This window comes from Oryctolagus cuniculus, chromosome 16 (assembly GCF_051225735.1).
Source record: "Oryctolagus cuniculus isolate XC-2025 breed Fujian yellow rabbit chromosome 16, ASM5122573v1, whole genome shotgun sequence".
NCBI classification, from domain to species: Eukaryota; Metazoa; Chordata; class Mammalia; order Lagomorpha; family Leporidae; genus Oryctolagus; species Oryctolagus cuniculus.
Window position 1 is genome coordinate 6,573,325 of NC_142882.1, and position 18,498 is coordinate 6,591,822.

General features: G+C 39.3%; 1 protein-coding gene across 1 annotated transcript; it reads left to right on the forward strand.

Annotated features, from left to right (window-relative positions):
• Positions 1-905: 905 nt before the first annotated feature.
• Positions 906-18,075, forward strand: LOC138847785 (vomeronasal type-2 receptor 116-like). The gene is made up of 7 exons (XM_089316329.1): positions 906-995; positions 6,507-6,670; positions 9,665-9,950; positions 10,317-11,123; positions 12,171-12,398; positions 12,732-12,855; positions 17,141-18,075. The coding sequence occupies exons 1-7, from the start codon at positions 906-908 to the stop codon at positions 18,073-18,075; spliced, it is 2,634 nt and encodes an 877-aa protein (XP_089172455.1).
• The last annotated feature ends 423 nt before the right edge of the window (positions 18,076-18,498 follow it).

Below are 18,498 nucleotides of genomic sequence, written 5' to 3' on the forward strand. Positions count from 1 at the left end.
TATAGCATGAGAAGCACTTGGGTGGGAGGTACCATAACTTTATGTGGTTGTCTCAGAACATAGCAAAACTTCCTGAGTCATACTCAGTTGTGTATGAATAGCCATTAGCATGTGTGTCTTCTAATATCCAAGTCAATTGGTATCTGAGTCCTTGAGTTTCAAAACAATTTTGTTGTGTATGTATGTGTGTTTGTAAAGGCAAGATTACTGGAACTGAAATTCTATATTTTTGCATGCAAAAACTAAGTCCTGAGTTAATGTGCCAATAATATATCTGATTATAATTTCTATCACTCATAGTTAGATCATATGTTTATGTATTATCTGAATAGTATATTCTATGCTGGCTTACTTTTCATGAGTTGTCTGTTTTATTATAGGCTTGTTTATTTCATTAAAAAGGAAACACATTGGCATCCATTTTTAAATTCAATGTGAAGTTGGCCAGTTATCCTTTATTGTTCAATAGTATCCTTATGCAAATGAATCTAAGTATTTATAAAGAGAAAAGGAAACAACTGCAATCCCATTGACACAGGCAGCTCCTATCTAAATAGTCTTTCAGACTTCCTGTACACACACGTGTTTATTTCTGCACAGCCATCTGATGTTCCCATGGAGATCCTTTCCATTATACTTGGATGTTTCAGTTGACCCAGTCTTGATTTGGAGCTGTCTGCTGCTCTTATGCCCATGTCTCCCTTCCTTTCAGTCAGGGTCAATACCACCCTCAGGCACTAGAGGGTGCTTGAGGCAGAGCATGGATTTGACCTTGCCTGCAAGACTGCAGTAAATGCACCTGAAGGGGTAGGGGATGGTTTTAAGGGCTCCTTCTTGTGGAACCTCTCATGTCAGCTCCTCAAGAGTGACACCTGAAGTTTGCAGAGATCCACACATCTGCCATAATGAATGCCCCCAAATTGATCTTCAGCAAAGTCTGGAGCCTCAGCTCTGTGCACACAGTTTTCTCATCAGAAGACAGGCAGAATCCTGTGGTGAGTGGGAGCCTCTGCCCAATTTTACTTCCTTGTGATTTTGGATTTCCTTTCTTCATTTAACAGAAATCAAGGTCTTTCAAAGAATATGATTTGGATTATTTCCCTAATTTGCTAGATGAGAAAACCCCAGGAAGAAAGAAATGGATTGCAAACAGTTGAATGCTTTTGCAGACAAAACAACACACAAAGGCTAAGAGCCACCCTAAAAGGAAAAAAAAATTATGTGTATTTCACTATGCATCTGGGGAAAATTAATGTGGGAATCCCAGATAAATTCTGAGACATGAGATGAAAATGAAATCACTCAACATGGGATTATTCCATGACCAGGAGAAACTCTCATGGTTCTTAAGTGGAGGAAAAGATTGTGATAAGGATACAGGTAACACACAAGTGAAAAATCATGCAAGAAGCACCTTATAAAGCAATCTCATTAGAAAAATGAAGGAAAAATAGACATTTGTTGATGACAGCAGAATAAAATATTAAATTTAAAATAACTGCTTGAGCCACTAAATCCCCAACTGTTAGATTTCCCAGTGTCAGAATCTCTTCTTACCACTGATGACCTGTTAGAAAGGATAAAGGATGGAATGACATATTGTATCTTTTGCAAACTCTCAGCAAAAGCCTGTTTGGCAGAGATCATATACAGCTTTATAGAGAAGAGGAGGAGGAGGAGGAGATGAAGAGAACAGAGCAATTAGAGGAAAACTGGAAGAATGACAAAGAAGAAAAAGACTAAATACAGATCACAAAATATATTTTTGCTTAGAATGGAATTTTCCACTTATCTCACCCAGAAAGCAACATAGATAATAAAGAGATACTTGAAAACACAAGTATACAATTTGTAATGCTTGAAACATATAAAATCATGTGCCCAACAATTGAAAGATACCTCTTCTGGTCAGAACATACGAGGGTGTATAAGCTGTCAACATGAAATCGACTGTTCATCATGACTGAATACTCAGGACACTTGAAACACAAAGGGCACCTGCGTTCTAACCTTGGGGAAGTTTTGTGTCAGTGCCTGTAGAAATGCATGATGTGTTTCTTGACCTGCAAGTCAATCTGCATGAAAGTCTTGAGTTAAGATTCAGAGAATAAGACCTATTTGGAGTTAGAACTGCTACCAATAGTCATTATTTATATAAACATACTTTTCAGATTTCCATAGAAAACTAGATGGCAGCCATTCAGCTTCACTAGGTGCAATGCCTTTTGATCTACAGTACTTGAAGTCCCCCTAGTGATTCTGACATCTTCTAAATGTTCTGCATTTAAGATTCTCCTTCATTCAGCCTTTGAATTTGAATTAGTTTCCTGATCTGGGGTGGGAGCTGATGCCCAGTTTTGAAAAGGAGGAGGCTTAACAGTTATAAATGCCAAGCCTTGTACTCCACCATGCTCCACACTTATATATCCTGCCTCTGCTAGCCACATAGCCCTCAGATGAGTTATTCTTTCCCAAGACCTTGCACAAAGTCATGTTCATGATGATGCTGTTCGATGAGTCATTTAATGATGTGCTAATATAAATAACCATTTTGGTTCATGATGGAACATGCGCAAAATTCAGCAAGACTGATTTGTATTTAGTTCATTTTGCTTTCCTTTTAAAATCAGTTTCTCTTCCTTGTGGTACATGTAATTTAGACAGAACATTCCAGAGCCTGTTCTGGCATTTGCTACAAATACAAAATCCAAGGACTTGGGAGAGCTGTCTGTTGACACAAATGAGAGTAACTAGTGTTCATCCCAATTTACTCATGTTAATCATCTAGTTTCCATTTAACAACATGCCATGACTTTATGACTTAACAACAGGAATTTATTTTTCAGAATTTCTGAGGCTGGTAAGACCAGGATCAATATACATGAGGTTGGTGTTTGCCCAAGACACATTTCCTGCTTCCAGTAAAGATAGTTTTCCTTTCCTCTTCTCACAGTCTTCACCTGTTAGAGAGATGTAACAAACTCTCTCCACAGTCTCATATTGAAAATTCCAAGAAAGCAACTAGGTAAGCCATAAAAAATTGCTACTAGCACCCAAAGACCTCATGATCATGCTACAGAGCAGTATTTCAACCTCTGCATATTTGCACAAAACATTCATTCTCTAGTAGTTCTAGGTTTGGAGTTGATAATAATCATGGTTGAAGACATTTACCAAAGATCTCTAAGGATCCATGTGCCCTTCGTGGCCAGGAAACGCAGTGGAACATGGCCCAAGTCTTTGGTCCTTTGCAGCTATTTGGGAGACCTGAAGAAGCCCGTGGCTCCTGTCTCTGGATCAGCTCAGCTCCAGCTGTTGTGATCATTTGGAGAGTGAACCATGGGATGGAAGATACTTTCTCTTTCACTCTCTCTCTCTCTCCCTCTCTCTTTCTGACTTTATCACTCACATTCACTCTCTCAATCTTCCATTCAAACAAAATCTTTAAAAACAAAAATTATTGTAGCCAATTGAGCAGATGTGAGGTGATATCTCAGTGTGATTTTGACTAGTATTCCAAGTTTACTAATGTTTAGCGCCCTTGGTAAGGCCTTTGGCTCTTCTATTTGTGCAGGAATGTCTGTTCAATTCCTTTATGCAGTTTTGATGATATTTGTATTGTCCCTTCTGTTTTTTTTTTTTTTAATTTGTATGTTGTAAACATGTATCTGGAAGGACAGGTAGCAATATTCTCCCATTTTCTCTCAGATGGTTGACTCTTGAAATCTCTCCCTCCAATTACATAACCAGTGGCTCAGGCACTGCAGTCTGATCACCCCTCCCTCTCCAACACTGTTGCTTTCTCTGGCTCTTGGCTGCTGGGATTTTCTGTTGTGTCCTTGAACATATTGCATGTCTGCAACTTCCACACTGATCCACAGCATTCTTCTTCCTTCCATAGAATTCTCACTGTGGTTTTCTCTCTTACTATCCCATGAGAATGTATTTCTTCCACTTTTACTTTTATATCTCCTACTAGATTATAACAGTATGTCCTTCTCATTCAGCCTTCTTGGTCTCTCTTCAGTAATCAGCAGTATTATTCCTAGGTTAGATGGATAATGGTAGAAACAGAATCCTGATAGATTACCATAAATGGCAACACTAGCAAAGTGTCATGTTCTGTTATATTCAGAGGAGCTGCATCAGATTAAGTATGGCTGGAAGATGGAGGAATTGGGGATTTTTGGCTGGGACATAATTAAAAATGGTTAAAAATACAGTGTTGTAGACTGTACATACCAGCATAGATAATTTGGAGTTACTGAGAATTGGTACAGTGAGTGCTGACATGCCAGCTCACCTCTGCATTGTAGATTTTCTTAGTTTCCTTTACTGCTTGCTATGACATTAAGTTACAATGACTTATAGTGATTTCTACTTTTGATTTGAAGTGTATTGAGCCTGAGAAGATAGCCCAGGATAGTCCATTGGAGACAGTGTTCTCGATGTAGAATGAGTGTAAGTTCATGTGTGTGTTCCCTATACACACAGAGAACTCTGTACCTACTCACTCAAATGTCCACATATTTTTGTTTCTGGAAATTGCTTTGCAGTAACCTACATGATATTGGACTTCAATATAAATTATTAAAAGTCTCAAAAAGAAAAAATATTATCAACATTTATGATGTTGTTGCTAAAGTTCAATTTGACATAAATGTATGATCTCAGATTCCATATAAGTTTATGCAATTAGAATATATATTTCCCTGAAATAAGTTTAAAGTTCTAGAATTGAAGCATTCATCACAAACTATAAAAATGTCAAATGCAGCATTAAGAGTATAGAAGATGAGAAGGTTAAATATGAAAGAAACACGCAAAAATTATTGAACATATCTGGGTGCCAATTTTTTAAAATTCATCCATAACTGTTTCATAACACATATTTTCCATGGATTTCCTGAAGCCTCTTCATTGCATGGAGTTCATCCTCTCCATTCCCAATCTTTTTTTCAGTGAATGGAGTGCATTCAGACTGACTCTATTTTTAGTTCCTACACGTTAGAGAGAACAGTGGATGCTTGCTCTCTGATTTAGATTTATTTTTCTTGTTTAAATGAATAGACAACAAGCTTCATCAATGTACCAGTAATAAGTTTAACTCATCAGGAAATTATATTTTCATTTTTAGGCAAGTCACTGAATTCTGTTGTGTATTTTGCTCCTATACTGCATCTCACTTTGCATGTGTCCCTAATCAAAATCTCACTAATGGCATCAGAGCAGTGGCTAAGCAATGAAAAATGTGTTTTACTTAAAATATTAGGCACTACATTTACAGTAATTTGAGTTTAGAAAACTTTTGAGTGGAAAAATAGAGTTCTCATATATGCCCTCTCTACCCCCCTTATTAGATTTACTCCATTGGCAATACCTCACACAGGTATACAAGCACAAATGATTAGTCAGTGTTGATCCTCATTATTGCCTATAGGACATGGTATCCATTTTGTTCACTCATGTGTTGTGCAGTCTGTGGTTTGGCAAAGGATTAATAGTACCTAGCTGCACTGATGGTGTCCTACATAAGCATCCTGAAAGTCACTTGCATTCAAGAAGTACAGGTGTCTGCAGGCATGATCCTGACCTTGGTGTTTGTGGTGGTGGGAATAAAGAGGTGACTTCCAGCTGGTATTCTCTGCCTAGAGTAAAAAGCTATAAATAAGTACTGAAATAGTGCCAGGTTCTCATGTGAGCACCAACCAAGGTTGTAGGTGCAAAAGCAGATCATTATGGGATTACCAGGGTTAACAGCAATGTGGACGATTTTTATGTTTTACAACTAAAGATGAAGTGATTAGAAATGCAGAATGGACATATCTGAATTCAGGCTGATTACTGGTTGCACAGTGATTGAAAACCACATGTCCTAGTGGGTATCTCTGTAAACAGGATTGGTTTGGGGTCTGTGTGCTATCAAAGTGATTTGTGGCTGCCCAGAACACTGGTTGAGGAAGGCTGCCCTGTAGCACTTTGAGTCATTGTAGTGTGTGACACTGGAGATTTCTGGTCTGAAAGCTTACTAAAAGCCTCACCTGATGCCTCCCTTCATGCTCTCTGATGCAATCCCAATACATAATTGCCAAAAGTTCATGGAGTGGTTTATTGACAAAGCCCTTGGACCAAACGTAACTAGCAGGAGTCTCCCTTGAGTCTTTGTATCCATGGACTTGGAGGAAATCCTGGCACCTGGGTGAAGAGGATGATTCACAAACATGTTTTTCTACTTGTGTTTTTCACCAGGACAGAAGATCTGAACTGCAGAGCCTCAGGGCAGAAAAGTATTAGATTCCCCCATGGATGAGTGGATAGCTGGTGGAAAGAGGTCAGATGGAGCAGTATTAAAGTGAATTGTTTCAAGCAATCACACACACACACACACACACACACACACACACACACTATGTATCCACCTGCATGACCCTGCATGTTCCAGTGCTCTTGTCGCATAGGGTTTTTCACAGATGTTTATTTTGATTTTTCTGTTGCTCTTTCTGCAGCTGTATCTCCTTGTGACTTGTCAGGATGGTCCCGACTGCTATTCCCAGATGGAACAGAGTTTTTACAAGGATGGAGATATTGAGATCGCTGCTTTTTTGCACATTTACACATATGATGTTCCCAGAATCGAGAGAAGTTTCATCAAATATCGCAAATTCAGATGGTAAGTTCTCCTTGCCATAACCATTTTCCATTTATTTACATATTAGCTACTTGTTATTGGGTCTGCAAATGGATAGGCAAATATGTTCTGTATCCCTGCCCTGTCCATCTTCTGTCCCTCCTAAAAACTGCTGGTAATTGATTTGGGGCATGAGGAAGACATTTCTTTCTGCCTGGCACCGTGGATGGTTCATGGAAATGTTGTCTCATCAGAGGGGGAACCAGAGTCTGGTCGGTATCCTCCTATCCTTCCCTGTCCACTTTCAACAGCTCCGTGGCCTATTGTGCCTCAGTAGCAGATTCTTGCAGAACCCATGCACTGAAATGAATGAACTGAGTTACATGAGCTCTTCCACATGTGCTCACACTCTTTTCTGCTACGTACTAGATTTGGGGCCATGAGAACACTTCATTTCTTCTACACTTGTAAAGGAGAAAAGATTCAAAAAGTTTTTTCTATGTAAAAGTAATCTTAGGGCAACACCTTTGCACAAATATAATAATTATATTTTACTGATGATTATACCCATCAGAAATTCAATGGTTGTAATCTAATACATTTACAGTGTTTCCCTGATTCTGCCTTTTCTGGGCAAAATAGATTTCTTAAGGGGGATTATTCTGTTGTTGCCCCTCTTGAAGATTCTTTATTTGTAGCTAAATATAAATGTTTCATATACATATATAGCATATATAAATTTCATGCATGCAGAATATAGTATCTTGTAGGACAGCGGAATTGTTTTCTTCAAGCTTGTTTATGAAGGTGCCACTTTTCTAATTGGTTTCTACTGTAAGGCTACAGGAAGTAGGTTGCAGCTGCATAGAACTTTGCTAGAAGGTAGGTATTAGGATATAGATCATTTCAGTATCATTAAAGCCAATGGATTTGAGAAGTATAGTTGGTGCCACCAAGGTGATGCAACTGATGAAGTATTTTAGGCATTTGTCCAAATATCTCTGCAGAAAAAAATCTAATGGATACTAGCTTGGTATAACAATATTACTCACTTCACATTGATTTTTATAAATTCACCTAATTTAATGTGTGCACATGGCATCCGATTCATGAAATATTTATTCCTTAGTAATAGTATTCCCTATGGTTATGCATGCAGCACAACATTTATGTGTACCCTTAATGACAGGGACCAGGAGGTAGTGAATTTCCAGTAGTAGGAAAAGAGGCTATGAATAGAGACCAAGTTCCTCCAAGATGTATGCCATGCAAACTGGAGATCATAATCAAATCTTAATAAACCCAGGGAAAATATCTGTGTTGATGATTCTTGGAAAAATAAGAAATACTGAACTGTCAATAGATTTAGGCGCTATACCCTCCAATGTTAGATTCACCAACTTTAGAATATACAACAATTACTGATAAACTGTTTTTAGAGATAAAGAACACAGCATAAAAGAGAAAAACTCTTACAAATTCCAGTGTGTCCATGAGCCATTTAGACATTTTAGTACAAGGCAGCAGCTGGAGAAAGAAATGAGAGGATGCAGAATAATGGAAGTGTGATAGTAATGAGGAGAGAAACAGATATATGAAATACAAAACTGAATTTTATTTGATTCATAGCAATGATTTTCAAATTTCCTCATTCTACAAAGTATGAATGACATATTTGGATAGCAAATATGTATGGAAACTATATATACATAAAACACTATATATATAGCTACCGTGTGCATGGTTTAGTATACATATGTATAGATATATAGATAGAATACATATGTAATATGCATACATATATCCATATTATGTTATAGCAAGAACCAAGAACTGAAAAACTGTCACTTCCTCTGGAGCACACACTGACCCTTAACAAGCAGTGTACGTGACTTGGTCTATTCATGAGGAATTAGCACACAGGACATCAGAAATAAATACAAGGGGCTCCTCATTTGCATTCTTTGTGAAATGTCAGATCCTAGAAAGTAGAAATGCATCATTTTCTTTGCATGGAAGACTATTTATATTCAATATTGTAGGAAAACTTGAGTGAAGAAGGCCTGTTTGGAGTAAATACTGATACCACTCATAATGATTTACTTTAGCATATGTTTAGTGTTCTAAATGCATTACTGGCTTAATTGTAAAGCACCAGGTGCCTCATAGCCCAGTGATTTGTGTTCACCCAGGGAGTGTTTCCAGCTTCTCTAAAGTGCTCCTCCCTTTTAAATATTTCCCTTTTTTCAAGCTCTGAATTCAATTTTATTTTCTTGGCTTGTGATGCTGGCTGATGGGTAAGTTTGATGGGGAAGAGATTTTTCAGGATTAATTACAGACTCCCATTTACCATTCTCAGTACTGTGACATCATCCCTCTTTTTGAACACATAGCCTTCAATTGAGTTACTCTCTTTTCCCTTTACAACCTGCAGCATTATGATCGAATGACTGCTATTTCAAGAAGCACTTAATGATGTGGTAAGGTGAAGAATCATTGTAGTTTGTGGATGTAGGAAACATTTAGAGGCAGTGCTAAAGATGATGTGACTTTCCTTGTCATGCTTTCTTTGACAACTGGAGTGTACTCCTAGGTGTGCATGAACTTTAGAGAGGGCATTCCAGAGCCTGTTGTAGTATTTACTTTAGAGATGAAATATAAAAACTTAGAAGAGGTAGCTGTTGCCAGAGGTGATTTAAATTGATGAGGTGTGCATCCAAAAATAAGATCATGTTCTTTGGCTGCATGGAAAACCATGTGATAACATGCCCAACATTATGATGTAAAAGCAGATCTTATTTTTCATAGTCATTTAGGCTTGGAAACCAGTAAAAGCTGGTAGCAGCTTTGGTTCTAGTGACGACATGTGTCCTACAAATACAACACTTCACACTCTGTACTCAGCAAATCTACACATACGGATTAGAACATATGAATTTTTTGCCATGACCAATCCATCTGTCATAGTAATCACAGAATTGAAGATAATCTGGATTGGAGGCTTTTCCCTTAAAGATCCTTGTGCATTTCATGCAGGTTTCAGTCCAAAAACTACCAGTATGCTCTGGCCTTGGTTTTCGCTATTGAGGAGATCAACAAAAACCCCTATCTTTTACCCAACATGACCTTGGGATTTGGTCTCTATAATGTCATGCACACTCATATGACTGTGATGGAGAACCCCTTCATCTGGCTTGCGGGAATGGAAAAGCACGTTCCTAATTACACATGTAGGAAACAGAGCAAGTCTGTTGCTGTAATATCAGAAAGCAGCATTGCTGTCCAAATGGGGACACTGCTGGAACTCTACAAAATTCCACAGGTGATTGTGTAGTGAAAAAGTGGGATAAAGTACATCACCTTAGGTGCCTTACTTAGAACCAAACATTAAAGTGACAGAGAACTTATACATTTGACACAGTATGTGATCTGAAGAGAATGCGTGCAGAGATTTTGTGGATTAGCTACATTTCTTCTGAAGCAGAGGTGTGGGTGAGTGAAAAGGAGAAATGTTTTTCTCAACCTGTGAGTCTAATGATTCATGAACTAGGAAGATCTAATGTAGTGGGAGATGAAAAAAATGAAAGATTCTAAAATCTGACACTTCCATTATATGCTTAATTTTTTCAGGAATGATAATTTACACTATGACAATAACCTTACACAGATTTCTTGCCTTTTCCCTTAGCTGACTCTTGGGCCTTTTGAACCGCTTCTGACTCACAGTGGTCAGTTTCCCTCCCTCTATCAGATGGCACCCAAAGACACTTCTCTGGCCCGTGGCATGGCCTCCTTGGTGCTCCACTTTGGGTGGACCTGGGTGGGTTTGGCCATCTCAGACCTCCCAAAAGGTATTCAGTTTATGTCTGATTTGAAAGCCGAGATGCAGAAGAATGGCATCTGTGTAGACTTTGTGGAATTGATCCCAGCCACTCTAGAGTCACTTTCTTCATTCCAAAATAGTGCTCATATCCAGATCCTAAAATCATCAGCAAATGTGGTGATTCTTTTCTGTGTCACAGAGTCACTCATAGGCGCAAGCTTTCAATCATGGTGGAAGTTAATGATGTGGGAAGTCTGTGTCACCACCTCACAATGGGATTTTGCCAGCTCTGAGGTACCTTTCCTGTTCCACTCATTCCATGGGACTTTCATTTTTTCACACCACCATGCTGAGATCTCTGGTTTCAAAAACTTTCTTCGGACAGCTAACCCTTCCAAGTACCCAGAAGACTCTTACCTCTCCAAATTCTGGTCACTGGCTTTTAATTGCTCAGTTACTGGGACATCCTGTAAAACTCTGCAGAACTGTCCACTGAATCCTTCCTTGGAATCCTTGCCTCCACTTCATTTTGATATGACCATGAGTGATGGGAGTTACAACATATACAATGCTGTGTATGCTGTGGCCCACAGTGTACATGAGAGGCTTCTACAAGAGGTAGAAATGCAGCCAGTGAACAATGGGGCAAAGGTGGCATTTTCTCCCTGGCAGGTGACTTGGTTTCCATTGTTGACATGTACTCCTGAAGTGATCCCCTTAAGAGCTTCTGCAGGTGTTCGATCCAAGTAGCTTGAAACACAAGATAAAAATTGAGCCTCTGCCTGTAATTTGTCATTAACAAAAGGGCTCCAATGAAAAGTGGGCAGGTCTCTTGGATCAGCATCAGTGCTGTGACTTAAAAATACTCTCCAATTTTGTCAATTTAATTTTGACATGTGAAATACCTAGACTGTGTTATTCCATTTTCAACTTCAGCAGTACAGTAATTATTTTCAGGTTCAAATGTCACTGAGGATGTTCATCTAAAATGAACATAAGGAATCTCATATAATTTGCACAGTTCTTTATTCTAGTAACTTTATTACAGATAGTTCTCCTAGGTACACTGAGAAAATGAGTATTGGCAGCTTGGAATGTGCTATTGGAAATGGTCTGAATCTGGCCAGTGCTGCAGCTCAGTAGGCTAAGCTTCCACCTTGTGGTGCTGGCACACCAGGTTCTAGTCCCGGTCGGGGCACCGGATTCCTTCCGGTTGCCCTTCTTCCAGGCCAGCTCTCTGCTGTGGCCAGGGAGTGCAGTGGAGGATGGCCCAAGTCCTTGGGCCCTGCACCCCATGGGAGACCAGGACAAGTGCCTGGCTCCTGCCTTCAGATCAGCACAGTGCACCAGCAGCAGCGTGCCAGCCACGGCGGCCATTGGATGGTGAACCAACAGCAAAGGAAGACCTTTCTCTCTGTCTCTCTCTCTCTCACTGTCCACTCTGCCTGTCAAAAAAAAAAGAAAAAAAAAGGAAATGGTCTGAAACTCACAGCTGGATATTTTTGATTCCCCTTGTTTTTGTAGAAAAATGAGTGAAATCATACTTACCTTGATGTAGTTCTCATCAGTTTTTTTTTTTTTTTACTTCAATTCATTGGGTGGTCCTAAACATGTTCAATTATTTATTTGTGCTTACAGACAAAGAGAGGTTTTCTCTAACCTGGATTTCATGTGTTATTACTTGGGCAGTCTTCATGAGAATATGATGCATTTTTTCAGTTGCACCCATTTCTGAAGAATCTCCAATTTACCAATCCAGCTGGTGACCTAGTAAATTTGAATCAGAAGAGAAATTTGGAAGCTGAATATGACATTCTCAACTTTTGGAATTTTCCATATGGTTTCGGACGTAAGGTTAAAGTAGGACGGTTTTCCCCATACGTTTCACAGAGTGAACAGTTGTCTCTCTCTGAGAATTTGATACAGTGGGCCACAGGAATTACAGAGGTAAGTAGGACTGATCATAAGGTTCACATGACACATTGTTACCCCCCAACTGCTAAGGGAGTATGTGCAGTATGGCTTATTCAAAAGACACTTAGAGACATTAAACCACTCCACTTCCAACCCAAATACTTTCTTATGTTTTTAGTGTCTGAGGATGGACAGTAAACACATTTGTTCGTGCAAGTCTTTTGAATCTATTTAAGAAAATCAAATAGAATGTAGTCATTGTGTCAGAAACAATGTTTACAGTTTCAGTGAACAGGTTTGCAGGACTTGGAAACCCTCTACTTGGAACTTAAGTAATAGTCTGAATTATGACCAACACTCGCTCAGATTCCACACTCGGTATGCAGTGTGAGTTGCAGCCCTGGATTCAGGAAAACCCCTCTGGAGGGAAAGCCTGCCTGTTGTTTTGATTGCACACCTTGTCCTGGGAATGAGATTTCCAATCAGACAGGTAAATCAATACCTGCCTCTTGGAGAAGTTACCACCTGTTTCTTAAATTATCAACTTATCCATGGAAAGAAAATCTGTGGAATATGACTGCTGAGAATAGTCTTCCCCGCTTCAGGTAGAAATTATTCCTTATAATCAATAATAATCCACAAAAGGATAAAACTTTCCACAATACACTCTCTGTATTATTTATGAAAGCATACAAGAGACTGAATGTCTCTGTAATGCTGACCATGTTGGAGTTCAGGCTGATATACATATTGTAAAAAATGAATAGAAACCAAGATTGGAGAATATTCACCCCATAAAACAGTGTGGCATTTCTAAGATTTAGCCATGAGTCAGAGCTATGCTATCCGATGTATCATAAAGATTTTCCAGTTTTTGCTTGTGTTGCATTAGTAGTTATTTGTACCATATATTTAGTATCATTCTAATTTTGTGAAACTTATTGTTGATAATGAAAGGTTCTGGCAACAGAGTACAGTCCATGGGAGTAGTGTGGTGTATGTGCTAATTCAGTATAGGAAAACTCATGTCTGAGTTCCTTGTGCTTGTATAGGTAAAAATGCTTTCACCAAATTCAAGTGTAGCATGCTTGGAGTGAGAAAGTGCAACTCTACACAAACTGTGTGTTATATGAAAAACTATGTTAGAAATCATATAGTATATCATCCTGGGGATAATACTCATCAAATATCATAAATGGGGCTAATCTTAGCCTTTGACAAAAGTCATTGCTGCTCAAAATATAAATCTTTAAGAACCTTCTTATGCTTACATATGTACACACATTTATAAAATTCATATCAAAAGAACACAAGCTGACATACATGGTAATAAGTATGCATAGTGGGCCTGGCACTGTGGCACAGTGGGTTTAAGTCCTGGCCTGAAGCACCAGCACCCCATATGGGTGCCGGTTCTAGTCCCAACTGCTCATCTTCTGATCCAGCTCTCTGCTGTGGCCTGGGATAGCAGTAGAAGATGGTCCAAGTCCTTGAGCCAATGCACACACATGAGAGACTCCGAAGCTGTCTTCAGATCAGCACAGCTCTGGCTGCTGCAGCCATCTGGGGAGTGAACCAGTAGATGGAAGACCTCACTCTGTCTCTACCTCCCTCTGTAACTCTGTCTTTAAAAAAATAAGTATGCATACCAAGGTAGGTCAATGACTGCAGATTCAGCACCAGCCCTTAAAGGTAAAATGTGGACATTATAAGGAAATTGAAGTAAGTAAACATTGGAATAATTTAAAGTTTGTGATCATAAACAAGATTTATGAACCTCAGCAAGATGGAACAGTGTGAACAGTAAGATTACTCTGTGTGTGTGTGTGTATACACAGAGAGCGCTGAAGGGGTCTATTTAGATGTAAAAATACTAATATTAGAGCTTATTAATCATTTAATTCTGATACATTGAAAAATATAGAACAAATTCAGATATTCTCAGATAGAAATATTATGAAATATGTTGAGCAATATTTGAAAAATCCAAATATCCTCACAGTTATTAAAATAATTCCCAATACTTGAATTGTGATAAACAATTTTCAGATGAACTCCTTTCTCAACTCCTATAGAGAACAGGAAAAATGGAAAAATTCTGTTTCTTCTATGGGAACATCTCAAGTTGATGGATCAAATACTGCCAGATATTTCAGCAAAATGAAATTGTAAGACACTGTTGTTGAAATAAATTCATACATTTGAAATCTCAAACAATGTAAATCCAACCGTACTTTTTAAATAAGCTACATCATGCCCAAAGAGTTTCATAAAATCTAATTCAGTTTACAGTACATGAAAATTGTAATATTAATTAGCATAACTGAAGAAAAATAGTTAATAAAATCTAAGTGATCTATGAATTGTAAACAAAGAACAAAACCACTGAAACATGACAAAAAGAAGGATTAGCTTTCAATCCTAAAGAGTATTTTAGAATGCTACAAAACATGGAAATTACGGCTGAAGATTGGATACAAAGTTGACGAAAGAACGCAACTTCTACAGAAAATTACACAGGAGGTTCGGCTCCATGCATATTGTCAAAAAAGAATGACATTCAACTTACTAAAAAGGAAGATATAAAAGTGGCATCATTTAAAGTGATATTGGGATAGTGTAATGAAATCAGTGAATTGATAATTGAATTAAGTAGTGCTGGTATACAAAATTGTACAAAGCAGTTACTTTTCCTTACCAATTCTGGAAACCAAAGCTACAAAATATGGCACTTGTAATGTCTCAAAAGTATGAAATATCCAAAGGTAAGACTAACTAAATATTGGAAGAAATCTGCAAGTTGAGACATCAGTCATCAATGGAGCAATATTTTGAAAATAGGAGGGTACAGATAGAGCTGGAGAGAAAATTCATGTTCAAGGATAAAAAGACAGGAAAGTGGAAACATGGAGTAAGTTTCAAGATGGTCTACAGACTGACTCTGATTACAGGCAGCATCCTAGTGTGTTCTTTGATGAAAACATTCAAGGGTGAAAGCTAATCCAGCTGGTATCAAGTGTACAGCTGTTCTGTGTTTCTCTAGAACCTGACCATTTGCCTTCTAATGGTGGTTTGTCAATCAGTGCTTTCCCCTATCATAACATAATCCAGATTCTACCTTAAAGAGATATGTTTTAGTGAGATCGCTAGGTGATTTCTGTGCAACCAAAATTCATAAAGTATATCTCCCAGTCCATGATTTTAAGAGTGGGAACCTGGGGCCAGTGCTGTGGTATAGTAGGTTAAGCCCCTGGCTGGGATTCTAGCATCCCAGTTGGTCAACAGTTCCAGTCCCAGCTGCTTCACTTCCAATGCAGCTCTCTCCTGATGCTTGGGAAAGCAGCTGAAGGTGGCCCAAGTTTCGGAGCTCACACCAATACAGGAAGCCCAGAAGAAGCTCCCAGTTACTGGCTTCAAAACAGATGAGGTCCAGCTATTAATGTCTTTTGGGGTGTGAATCACTGGGGGAAGATCTCTCCCCTCCTTTCTTACCTCTTTCCCTTTCTCACTCTCTTTCTCCCTGTCCTCCTCTCCTTCTTTCCCTCTCTCTCCATTCTGCTTCTCCTCCTCCTTCTGAAACTCTGACTTTCATGTAAATTATTAATAAATGAATACTCACTAAAACAAAGACCGCAACCATTGGGTGGTTGAATAGGCCATGAGAGTACAGAGGGAATAGCACCATTAAAAGAAGGGCTCATTTCAGGCATGGAAAGCCATGACTCTGCAGTAAAAAATAGACTACATGGAGGATCTCTGTGAAACCTCTGTTGAAAGAAAAGGTCATCAAAAAGGGATGTACTCTTGTCTGAAGTGAGGAGAGAGCAACCAGTTTGCGTATGGCCCTGTCCAAATACCGATGGAGTCTCTGGTCACAAAAGGCTCCCATAGCCTTGGCAGATCATGGCAAGAGCCTCAGGTGATCACTGACATCATGCATACATAAACATGTTAATCATTAAAGTAACAACGGAGGTCACTGTGTACTTAGTCCCCATGTAGGACCTCTGTCCCTAATGAGTTGTACTATGAGAATCGACTGCAAATTTTGTTCCTAAACTGTGCTGTATATGTGGTCTGTGTGTGTGGATACCAACTGTTGAAATCTATGCTTAACATGGAGTTGGTCCTCTGTATTTGAAATCAAACTAAAAATGAACCATAATGAAGAAGTAGATGGTAGAGGAAGAGGGAGAAGGAGGTGTGATGGGAGTTGGAGTGGGAGGGTGGGTATAGGTAAAAGAACTCCTATATTCCTAAAGGTGAATGTATGAAAAATGCAATCATTAAATAAAAACTTAAAAATCAAAGGCTGCTGCTTGCTCTTGTTCCAAGTGAGCATGCAGCAAAATGTGCCCTGTATAAGGGCAGAGTAGCCCTCGCCACACATGCAACCCTCTGGCATCTTGATCATCAGTTCCCTATCTGAAGAAACAATGAAGAAGGAATTTGTGGTGTTAAAATAACACAGGTTAAGGTATGTTTTTAAAGCACCATGAATAGTTTCAGAGAGTAGCCCTTATGGCTTTGTTAGGAGAAAAAGAGAATGTACTCATCATTATGTAAGGTACTTAGGAAGATGAACTATTAACACTGGCTAACATGAGGAAGATGGACATAAATAATTACCAGTAATTTTATATGTCATTTTATATGCTGTCTTTCACATCAAATAAGGACTATTTGCCTAAACTAGCTACATTGGGTATTCTAGAAGGTACTTGTGAATCAAGAGTAACTGAACTTGGGATGATGTTTATTACATTTCTCACCAGATATGGACCAATGTGTGAACTGTCCAGATCTTCAGTATGCCAACACAGAGCGAGATCAGTGCTTCCACAAAAAAGTGACCTTTCTGTCATTTGAAGATCCCCTGGGGATGACCCTGGTCTGCACCGCTCTGTGCTTTTCTATCCTCACAGTTGTTTTTCTTGGTATCTTTGTGAAGCACCGAGACACTCCCATAGTCAAGGCCAACAATCGTTGTCTCAGCTATATCCTGCTCATTGCCCTCACCTTTTGCTTCCTCTGCTCCTTACTGTTCATTGGTCATCCCAACACAACCACCTGTGTCCTCCAGCAGACCATGTTTGGAGTGGCATTCACTGCAGCTGTTTCCACCATTCTGGCCAAAACTATCACTGTGCTTCTGGCCTTCAAGGTCACTGCCCCAGGGAGAAGGATGAGACACTGGCTGCTATCAGGGGTACCTAATTCCATTATTCCCATCTGCTCCCTGATCCAACTGGCTCTCTGTGCCATCTGGCTTGGGACTTCTCCTCCCTTTATTGACAGAGATGCACACTCTGAGCATGGCCACATCATCCTGGTGTGCAACAAGGGCTCAGTCACTGCCTTCTACTGTGTCCTGGGCTACCTGGGTTCCTTGGCCCTGGTGAGCTTCACTGTGGCTTTCCTAGCCAGGAATCTGCCTGACACCTTCAATGAAGCCAAATTCCTGACGTTCAGCATGCTGGTGTTCTGCAGTGTCTGGGTGACCTTCCTGCCTGTCTACCACAGCACCAAGGGGAAGGTCATGGTGGCTGTGGAGGTCTTCTCCATCTTGTGCTCCAGTGCAGGGCTCCTGGGCTGCATCTTTGTTCCCAAGTGCTACATTATTCTCTTCAGACCTGAGAAGAATGCTTTGAAAGGATTAAGGGATAGAATAGTTTCCAAGGAAACAGATGTTCTGAAGAATAGCTCTTAAGTCTCTCGCAGTTTTCAATGGTTAGAAACTAAGATTTATAAAACCGATTTTGCATTGTGATGTTATAAAAAAAATTACACAGTGTAACCATATTATGAATGTTTTATGTTTCTCTTAAAATGTATTTGTTCTGAAGCACCAACTCATAGAAAAGAAAGGGAGAGTAGGAAAAACTCTCCATCTGGTGATAGACGCTGAAGATATCTGCTGTGGCCCAGTGCTGGTTCTTGCCAAACCAAGATTATTTCAGTTGTCCATTTGAGTGTCAACATCTTATGTCATCTTCTACTGCTTTTTTTTTTTTTGGATCATTAACGGGGAGTAGTATTCCAAGTGGGACAGCCAGGATATGAACTGGCACCCACATGGGATGTCATAGTTACAAGTGGTGGTTATATCCACTACACACTCACACTGGTCCCA

Bases quoted from the DNA above. Each gene is read 5' to 3' on its own strand.
- LOC138847785 (XM_089316329.1), top strand. From the start codon at position 906: ATGAATGCCCCCAAATTGATCTTCAGCAAAGTCTGGAGCCTCAGCTCT. The intron at 996-6,506 runs GTGAGTGGGAGC...CTCTTTCTGCAG, and splicing joins AAGACAGGCAGAATCCTGTG to CTGTATCTCCTTGTGACTTG. The intron at 9,951-10,316 runs GTGATTGTGTAG...CTTTTCCCTTAG, and splicing joins AACTCTACAAAATTCCACAG to CTGACTCTTGGGCCTTTTGA.